At 35.2% G+C, this 10,944-nt stretch overlaps 1 protein-coding gene across 1 annotated transcript; it reads left to right on the top strand.

The window, feature by feature from the left end:
- Positions 1-9,738: 9,738 nt before the first annotated feature.
- LOC120260080 lies at positions 9,739-10,533 on the top strand. The gene has a single exon (XM_039267524.1). The coding sequence runs from the start codon at positions 9,739-9,741 to the stop codon at positions 10,531-10,533; it is 795 nt and encodes a 264-aa protein (XP_039123458.1).
- The last annotated feature ends 411 nt before the right edge of the window (positions 10,534-10,944 follow it).

The following is a 10,944-nucleotide window of genomic DNA, read 5'->3' as shown; positions in this document are numbered from 1 at the left end:
CTCAATTTTTATTTTTATTTTTATTTTTTGGGAATAAACTCCAAAATGATTTACATAACAAATTGATATAATCCTCAAATGTAATTTAAATCATTCTGGAAGTATAAATTTTTACATTTTATAGTTATTAGATGATATATTTTTCTTATCAATTTCGAATAGAAATTGATTTTTTTTTTAAAAAAAGGTATATGTATTTATATATACAAATTATAGACAAATGATTTTAGAAATATAAAAATATTGTATATGTATTTATGAAAAAATAGATTTTGTGATAGAATTGGTATGAAAAATATTGATAATCATTGGATGATATATATATCAAATAAAATTGAGAAAATGACTTAGAGGTTCATGTAATTTCCTCAAAGTTTTGCAAATATAATATCAATCTTTTGCCTTTGCTGCCTGTGTTATTAAGAAAAACTTTATAATACTCCTTTCTACAGATCATGTAGTAGTTGATTAAATTACTTTCATATTACACACAGATTAGGTTGTGTTACATATTTAGGAGGGTATTATACTCAAATAACCCGATATTGTTAAAAAAATTTACAATGGGCTTTTGATCGACTACAATATACTCCGGTCCTTTTTATTTGTCCCATTTTAGAGATTTATTTTGGTCTTTTTACTTATCCGCTTTGGAAAAATTTGTGAACCATTAAATATTGTTCAAATTTATACTTTTTATATTTAATGTACTTTTATAATTTTCAATAAATTATATTCAACTAAACATTTTTCAAAGTATATTTTAAATAAAAGTAATTTTGGATAATTAATATATTTTTTTTATAAATTTTAGATTACTAACTAATTTAATTAAATTTTTTGATCCATGTGATTTAGTTAAAATGGACAAATTAAAAGTTCAGGAGGAAGTAATATATAGGTTGTTTAGATAAAATGAATTTATTGACAATAATAATACATTATGGAATTCGCTATTAATTATTATAATTTTAATACTTTATTGACCCCAGTTGACATATAACCGTGCTACACCATCTTTGAAGATGTGTCATGAGTATCACATCCTCCACATACAGACATCTTCTATTCTTAGTTCTAGCTGTTCGTTCATTAGTATTTACTCTATATATTGTATGATGAATGTAGAATAGTTGAAAGACTGTGGGTGCTATTGCAGCCATCCAATCACCACTCTAAGAAGCCAATTGAAGAGCTCTCTATAGTTATTACCTCTAAGAGGTACAACGCGAATGCAAAGACATATTAGTCTTTGGATCAGAATAATTAAGTAAAATGACAGAGTGCCAATTAATCTTATTTTATTTTATTTTATTTTGAGAAAGACAAAAAGCATCAGAACTCAGGGACGTGCACGTATGGGGAGCAAGACTCAACGCCAACTCACGTGTCCTCATCTTGCGCAAGACATGAGGTTCGATCCGCGGTCCTCCCCTAAATGATGAACACCCTATGTAAGGGACCCGATATTAATTGACACAAAAGCCGTTGAGGAGTGCCAAATAATGTATCTAGGACTTTTATTATTTAACATGTTGTTCAGTAGTACTTGGGCATGCCCAATATGGAGGAATAATGCATGTACTCCTAGTTGACCTTGTGGAGAACAAACAGGTGCCAGTGCCCACGGCCAAACTAATGGGAGATGGATGAGATCGAGGCTCCTGAAAGCGATGGGGATCGGATTCATAATCTCTTGAGAATCTTGCCAACCTAATGGTAGAATGCGAAATCATCAATTTTGCGATGGAAATAACTGAGATTTGACAATAACTAATCCAAGAAGATCAGCGCCAAAGAATCAACTACGTTATCGGTGACCTTATCTTCAACCTTAACTTGAGGAGTTGGTGTTGTCATAAAAAATGAGTTGATTCCACTAAGTGTGGTCCTTGTGGTGACCTTCACAAAAGTTGAGCAACAGCTCCCAATGGTTTGACTGCCACCCTTTTCGGAAGAGTGTCAACGGAGAAGAATTTGCGCATAATGTATTTCTTTTCTAATTCACCATTTTTGCTAATTACTCAAAAAAAAATTGATTGTAGTGAATGAGAACGAGCAAAATTGCATCACACTAAATATCTCGGAATCAGAAAAATGGTTTTCTTTTGCATTAATATATAAAGTGAATGGGCATTTCCATGCTCTAAAACATGTTGTGTATGGCTCATATACACAAGTAAACTAGCAGATGTGGGAACGGAGTGGAGTGGCGTGACAACATCTGTCATATTGTGGGAGCATCAGTTTGATAGGTTGAGTGCGGGGGAAACGCCCCGCGGTAGGATACAAGGGTAATTTGTATTTTGTTAGGATTATGATTTGATAATCTTGTAATTTGTATCCGGATAGGATTTGTATCCGGATAGATTTAAAATATGGATATGTTTAGAATCCGTGATAGGGTTAGGGATCCAAATAGGTTTGTATTTGGATAAATTTAGGTTTTTACCTATAAATATTTGTAACCCTAGTCTTTGTCTCAACTGCGGAGGAGAGACAAGTGAATAAGAGGATTACTGTCGCTCCACTCAAGACGTAGGCACATCACGAACCTCGTAAATCTCGTGTGCTTTTATTGTCTCATTGCTCTTTGATTTCCCGAGGGATCCTTTTATTTTACCTAACTATTTTCCCTAACAAAGTGGTATCGAGCGAGTTTTTGTCGGGCAGTGATGAACTCTATTACAAAAATTCGAGTGGAAAGGTTCAATGGAACTGGAATTTTCGGATTATGGCAAATGAGAGTAAAGGACTTGCTAGTGCAAAGAAGGGATGTTGAAAGCATTAGAAGAGACAAAGCCTCAAGGTTTGGAAGACCAAGTTTGGTTGGATTTACAAACAAAAGCGGCGGCACTTATTCGATTGTGTTTGGCGGATGATGTTATGTATCACGCCATGGATCTCTCGCTCCGCATGGAGGTCCGGAAGAAATTGGAGGGTCGATATATGTCGAAATCTCCGACAAATAAGTTAGTATCCGGGCGAAAACTCGGACGGCTCGAAGATGCGTGAAGGTCGCAGATCCGTATAATATATCAATTTCTTCAATCACACGACCGCTGATTTGCGTAAAAATCGAGGTCGTTATCAAGACTGAAGACAAAGCTATGATTTTGTCGTGCTCTTTTCACCGCTCTTCATATGAGCATCTAGTCGACTCACACTCACATGGGGAAAGATACGTCAAAAGTAGATGAGATCACTACTAGCAGCGTTAGCCCACAATCGCCGGAAGCAAAATAATGTCAAGGTTCTCAAACCAAGTGTTAGTATGTGAAAGGCAACCAGAAACCGGGAGAAGGCGGGAAAGATGATTTTCAAAGAAAAGGAATTCCGTAGTCAAGATTTGTTCAATGTTATAAAATGCCAACGGATGGGGTATATTAGGAAAGATCATTCAAAACAGAAGCAGACAGATTGATGAAAGGAATGCAAGAATTCATCACGCTTAATGTGATCCAACATGCGTGATCGAGATTGCAGTGATGGGGATTCGCTTTCTCGCTTCATCATGTAAAACCCTCGTATTCATGGATTTTGATACATGGACGTTCGCTTTCACATGACATGGAACAAGGACTGGTTTGATTCATACAAATCAGGGGATTTTGGTTTTGTTTACATGGGCAATGATAAAGCTTGTGCTATTACTAGAAAAGGGCAGATCAAGATTCGGATGCAATGGTGTTGTTCGACTTTGTGTGATGTCTCGACTATGTTCCGTAATTAAAGAAGAATCGATTTTCGGGTACTTTTGCATAGAAATGGTTTTGGCTATAAAACCGAAAAGGATTGCATCGTGGGTGAGTAAGAATGGTTTCGATAGTGATGAAAGGAGAAAGGAGTGCTAGGAATATCTCACACCGATGGGAAATACAGCTAGTAGGGTGGAGTTGTTGCGGGTGCTTACAAAAATCGGATCAAGGTAATCACTACGAGGGAAGTTCAAGCATCGCTTGACTTCGATCAATGTCTCTAATGCTAAAGAGACATGACACTCAATCTATTTGGAAGATAAGAAGCTCCCGGTTTATATCTTCGTGGGGGTATATTCGCCAAGGTGGAGATTGTTGTGTATGGCTCATATACACAAGTAAACCAGCGTATGTGAGAACGGAGTGGAGTGGCGTGACAACATCCGCTCATATTGTGGGAGCATCGCTTGATAGGTTGAGTCGCGGGGAAAACGCCCGCCGTAGGATAAAAAAGGGTAATTTGTATTTTGTTAGGATTATGATTTTGATAATCTTAGTAATTTGTATCCGGATAGGATTTGTATCCCGGATAGATTTAAAAATATGGATATGTTTAGAATCCGTGATAGGGTTAGGATCCAAATAGGTTTGTATTTGGATAAATTTAGGTTTTTACCTATAAATATTTGTAACCCTAGTCTTTTTGTCTCAACCGTGAGGAGAGACAAGTGAATAAGAGGATTACGGGCTCGCCCACTTCGAGGACGTAGGCACATGCCGAATCCTCGTAAAATCTTGTGTGCTTTTATCTGTCTCATCGCTCTCTTGATTTCCCCTGAGGATCCTCTATTTTACCTAACTATTTTCCTAACAAAACAAACTTGCAAACTAAAGTGGTGCTTCGTGTATTGCTCAAGCTAACATCCTCCTCAAGTAATGCGACCCAAAATTTGTATCTTCTAGTATGCACACTCTAACAAATGAATGCATTAGGGTGCATACTGCATCCTTTTACCCACATGTCTCGCTCTCGATGAGAGGAAAGCATTATCCTTCTCATCCTTTTTACATTAACATGCTCATCATTAAGTATCATTACGAGTTTCATGGATTTAAAAAGCTAATGGATATGTATCATTTTGTTATTTCAATGCTAATTATTTGGTGATTCCTCACCCGCCTCATGCATGCACAACTAGTTAGTTTAGTACTTAAAAGATTAGTGACCTCGAGAATACATCTACTTCACACCCTTTATACTAATATATTAGAGTTTATGAATTTATTTTTTCATTAATGTTTATGTATGAATGTTATAACAACCGATTATGTAACGGTGAAATAATTACTGCATATATATTTATTCTAGTTCTTGTTCATTGATTCTAGTTTTTGATAATTCTGTACCTTTTCAAATAATTACTTTCAATTCATATTAGTAACTTTTTATACAAATTCATGTTCTATTGTTTAAATTAATGTATTACTATATCAGATTTATGCTGGAACCCATTCAAGCATCCTATTTTATTCTTCCTACTACTCATGCTACTTCCTTTATTTGCTTCTCTAATGTTGTTGTTGATATGTGCATTACAAGTAGTTGTTCTTCTAAGTACTCATGCTACTTCCTCTCTTTACTTCTCCAATGTTGCTACTCTTCTTATTCGAACACACACACACACATATATATATATTTGTATGCAATATATGTATTCACCATTTGTTACTAATTGTGGAGACCCATTTGCCACCAACGATGCGGAAAAGTCACTAGCAATCTAGTCGTTATCAAGGAGGATGATAGTTGGATCTAGAAGTTATGCGGGATCCAATGCGTAAGATAAAGGCACCGTAGAACAAAGTACTCAAAAGAAGTCAACAAATTAACAAGTACCGGATGGGTATCGCATTTGACTCGAGCTTGTTTTAAATGGGTTAAATAGACCCATAATAGCTTTGAAGCCAATTTAAATTCATGTTTCTTTTTATCTTGTTTTTCTTGATTTTTTGTGTGTGTAGGTGAGATCATTGTATTTTCTTGAGAGAAGCGTTTTAATGTTGGGTTTATTGTGATTAGGGATGGGCATGGGGCGGGGAATCCCTGGTTCCCTCCCCCGCGCGAACGGGGAAAGGGGAATAAATTTCCCTGGTCACTATAGCGGGGAGAGGCCGAGGAGTGATCTCCCTGACCAGCGGAGTCCCCGTCCCGAATTATATATATATATATATATATAATATGGGTTAAAATAAAATAAATTTAAAAATATATAATATAATATCATGTTTGTTATTGATAAGAATTGGTCTCAATTGGTATCTATTAAGTTTATGGATTTATGCCTTAGATAATTAGATTTATGGTGGGAGGCCGGAGCGGGGATCCCCATGTGGCGGGGAGTGGGGACTTTCTCCTCCCCAATTTTCCAACTGAGGCGGGGACTGGGAATCCCCTCGCAAGATGGGGGAGTGAGTGGGGAGACACTCCTTGTCCCTGCCCCGCCCCGTGCCCATCTCTAATTGTGATCCACTTATGGCATTGAGGAAAAAAAGGGTTGTAATCTTTTTTTAATATAGTGGAAGCTTTCTATTGTGTTTCTTTAGGAATACGAATATCTGAATCTCATTAAAATATGCCTATTTATTGTCTTTTATTTATTTTTATTTTTTTTGCTTACCTATCATATTCTGCTTGTTGGTTGAGGTTATTTTCATAACAATTAGTACCAAAGCTAGATTTGGTCAGAGTATTACTTAGATTGTTGTTAACTCTGAGTAGGAGATATGGAGGAAGATATGAAAGGAAAGATTAAAAAAATCTGATGGGATAAATTTCCAATAGTGAAAGATGCAGATAGAGGATTACTTGTATTAAAAATAACTACGTTAACCACTATTATGAGTAAAGCCAGAATAAATAACAAATGAGCGAAAATTGTTAGACAAGAATGCTTTGGCATATATTTGATTGTGCTTAACAAAGTAGGTTGTGTTCAATGTCTCTAAGGAAAAGGCCACATCATGTATGATGTCTATGTTGGTTGAATTATATATAAAACAATCTACTTCAAATAGACTTTTCTTGATAAAGAAATTGTTTAATTTAATGATTGATGATAGTTCCATGGTTAATCATTTAAATGAATTTAATGAACTTTCGATACAACTTAAATCCTTAGAATGTGTCTTTACTAATGATATTAAGGCTTTTATGTTTATATGTTCTTTACTGGATATGGATATGAGTAAACTTGTTGTAGTTATTAACAAAATGCTTCCAATACTACTCTTACATTTGATGTTGTTATGAGTATTGTCATGCATGATGAGTTGAGAAAAAAGAGGATGGGTGAGAGCATGTCTTCTACAAGTGCTACTTTGCCAATTGGTAATTGTAGGAGCAAGGAAAGGAGTAGAAGTTTAAGTAAAGGGCCAAAGCAAATAGGAAGATCAAAGTCTATGGGAAAGTTCAAAAATAAAATAATGTGCTGAAAATGCTAGTAGAGGATCATATGAACATGGACTTTCCAAACAAAGTAAAATAGGGTGCGAATGTGATGAATCCAAATGAGGAGTATGATGATTTGGCTTGTCTACATATATAAAATTAAGGTCATATTTGTATTTTATGTATTTTTGCGCTTCATTCTATTACATTGCTCATAGTGAGTGATTCAATAATTATGCCCAAGGTGAATTTGGGCATGTGAAAGTTTGTAATTGATAGGAATACAAGATTGTCGAAAAAAGGGCAATTTAGTTGAAGTTTTACAATAGTAGAATGTTGTTTTTACAAGAGGTAATGCCTACTAGATTTGAAGAATATTTAATATTTGTTAGCGAGCTAGTGGTGATGGTTTTGAGGTCTCATCTGAGAGGAATTGATAGATGATTAACGAAGGAGCATTAGTAGTGGTCAGGATGAGAGCGTAGGAACATTATATCTATTCTTAAGCTCATTAAATCACATTGTTTCTTTGGTTGTTGTGAAGGATGAGAAGGCTAACTTATAGCATTAGAGGCTTGGTCAGTAGAGTGAGACTAGTATGAAGGTATTGAAACCCATTAGTGTACTGTCAGACATGAAAAATGCTAGCTTTGATTTTTATGAGAATTATGTATTTGGATAGGAGAAAAGAATTAGTTTTATGAAGGTTAGTAAGGAGAATGAAACCAAGAGATTGAAGTTGGTGCATATAGATGTACAGGGCCTTCTTCGATGAAGTCTTTTGAAAGTAATTCTTATTTTGTAACATTCATAGATGATTCAAGTAGGAAAACGTACACACTCAAGTAAAAATCCGATATTTTCAAGATCTTCAAGGTATAAAGAGCTATTATGAAAATGAAACATGTTTGAAAGTGAAGTATCTATTGTAAGACAATGATGGAGAATTTTACAATACAGAGTTTGAAGATTATTGCTCTACCAACACCATCAAGAGAGTGAAGACTATGCCAAGGATATCAATTTGCAAACTTTCGGGAGCAGCTATAGATATGGCAACTTTTGGAGGATAGTCAATCGAAGTTGGAGAAGATTAAGGGTGATAAGAATCTTTTATATTTGTTAACAAAGCAGGTAGATGGGTTGCATTTAGGTTGAATGTTGGAATTGGGATATCGAATGATCAAAGTAAAAGCTCGTGACACTTGGATAATAATGAATAGATGGTAGTATTTTTGCAAATAGATATCTAAGTAGGAAATTATTGATTGTGAAGACCCATTTGCCATAGATGACGTGGAGAAACCACTGGAGATTTGGTCGCTATTGAGGAAGATAATAGCTGGATCTAGAAGTCATGGAAGATTTGAGGTGCAAGACAAAGGCATTAATAGAATAAGGCACTAGAGAGAAGATGACAAGGTTAACCTATGCCAGATGAGTGTCTCATCCAACTCGAGCCAGTTTTAAACAGGTTCAATAGGCCATGATAGTTTTGCACGCGATTTAAATTTGTAATTAATTTTATCTTGTTCTTGAAATATACATACATATATGGGTACACACACAGACACATATATATAACTAAGTGTATGCTTGCAGAAAATGTAAAACTATTGTATTTACCCAGGGAAAGTATTTTAATCTTGGATTCCTTAAGATCCGAATATAGTGGTGAGGAAAGAGGATTATAATATCTTTTAATGTAGCGTAGCTTTCGATTATGTGTCCTTGAGAAGTAGCAATATCTTTTTCTTCTTTTTTATACAAAAATGACAAACACTATACACATCAAGAGTGTGTGCGCGGGCTAGGAATTGATCATCCAGCCCACATGCCCTCACCTAGTAACACAAGGTTTAGGAAACAAGCCCTCACCCACAACCAGAGACCGGTTAGTACCACTACTTCCAGCAAGACTTGAACTCTAGACCTCTTAAATATCTCATACTCGTTTTCCACAATGGAGTTAATACCACTGAGCTATAAGCCCTTTGGTAAATATCTAAATTTTGTTAAAAATCTGCATGTTTATTGTTTTTTTTATTTTTTATTTACGTTTGTTGGCTAACTTATTCCTCCAATTATTGCATTTTTTTCCATGACATTTACCATCTTATGCAGAAACGCTTTGCATGTGCCTTTATTTTACTAAAATCTACAAAAATATCTCAATAGTTACGATAACTTCTACAAATCATAAAAAATCAAAACGAGATTTTTTCGGTCATGTACTTTCCCTCTCTTTAGTTGACTTAGAGATTAATAGAATCAAATGTTATTTAGAAGTCTTATTGTCAAAGAATGAAAAAGAAGATATCTGCAAGATTGCAAATCTACAGCATATCTGCCATCAAGATACTCATAGGAAAACACCACAAATAGACAAAGATCAAACTTTTTGTAAACAGTTATTAGCTGCATAATGTAGATCTACATTTTGTCTACTTTGTTATTTGTCTCCTTATTCATTTGTTACTTATATATACTAAAGATTTGTAATGTACTATAATTAATTTCCTTTGTTGAATAACACTGAAGCATTCCAATCCATTACTAAGCCATTTTTTATATGGTATCAGAGCGCTTTTGATGGCCCATACTGATTCAAACCAAAGTTCCAATCTCATTTCAAATGAAGCCCTTCTTGATCCTAACCAAAGTTCCAATCTCAAATCAAATGAAATTCTTCTTGATCCTACTCAACCAAGCAATCCTTATTATATAGGAGCAAATGACAATTTCGGAACTCTACTGGTTAATCAACCACTTGATTCTAACAACTATTATGTATGGGCAAGATCTATGAAGCGAGCACTGCGGATCAAGAACAAGTTAGGCTTCATCGATGGAAGTATCACTGAACCTGTAGATCCAAACAACAAACTCATGGAGCATTGGCTTAGATGCAATGACATTATAATCACATGGCTCCAAAACACACTCTCTATAGATATCAAATCTAGTACTCTTTATGCCGACACTGTACGAGAATTATGGATTGAATTAGAGCATCGCCATGCTCAACAAAATGCTCCAAGGATATATGAATTGAAGCAAGGGATAGTCAATCTTCTACAAGGAAATGACACTATGAGTGTCTATTTTTCTAAGTTGAAGGCTTTGTTTGATGAATTGCTCAACTATGAATCATTTCCAAATTGTAGCTGTGGTGGCTTGAAGGCTATTGTGGAACATCAACAGAGGGACTGGGTTATAAAATTTCTCATGGGACTCAATGGGTCATATAAAGAATTGAAAGCACAAATCTTATTGATAAAGCCTTCTCCCAGTCTTAATGAAGTTTACTCTATCATACAGCAGGAAGAAAACGACGAGAGATATCATCTACTGAACCAAATAATTAATCTCTTGCTTTACTTGTGAAGGATTCAAGCAAAAAAATCAATCCACATGGTGGCAATTTAACAAAAAGCTACTATTGTTCTCACTGCAAAATCCCAGGTAATTCTCTTGAAAGTTGCTTTAAAGCTAATCCAAACAGGCTTGTTTGTTCTAATTATCATATGCATGGGCATGCTACTAATACTTGTTATAAGATACATGGCTATCCCAAGGGGCATTGTGGGAGTTTGACTTTTTTCTTTACTTTGCTTATGTTTTGCCTTTTGAGTTTAACTTGTTGTTTAAGTATTTTTGAGTGTTCTTTTTGTGTTAGGAACTTAGTTATGGTTTTTGGGAGGTTTTTAAAGTGGGAGAGAGTCATTTTTGGAGGTTAACTCGAAAGCCTCCACGGTTTCCATGCGGGCGCATGGAAGCCCGTGAGGGTTTCTGAAA

This window comes from Dioscorea cayenensis, chromosome 5 (assembly GCF_009730915.1).
Source record: "Dioscorea cayenensis subsp. rotundata cultivar TDr96_F1 chromosome 5, TDr96_F1_v2_PseudoChromosome.rev07_lg8_w22 25.fasta, whole genome shotgun sequence".
NCBI classification, from domain to species: domain Eukaryota; kingdom Viridiplantae; phylum Streptophyta; class Magnoliopsida; order Dioscoreales; family Dioscoreaceae; genus Dioscorea; species Dioscorea cayenensis.
The sequence above is the reverse complement of the archived record's forward strand: the minus strand, read 5'-3'. Positions and strand labels throughout refer to the sequence as shown.

Coding starts and splice junctions, on each gene's coding strand:
- LOC120260080 (XM_039267524.1), top strand. CDS start 9,739: ATGGCCCATACTGATTCAAACCAAAGTTCCAATCTCATTTCAAATGAA.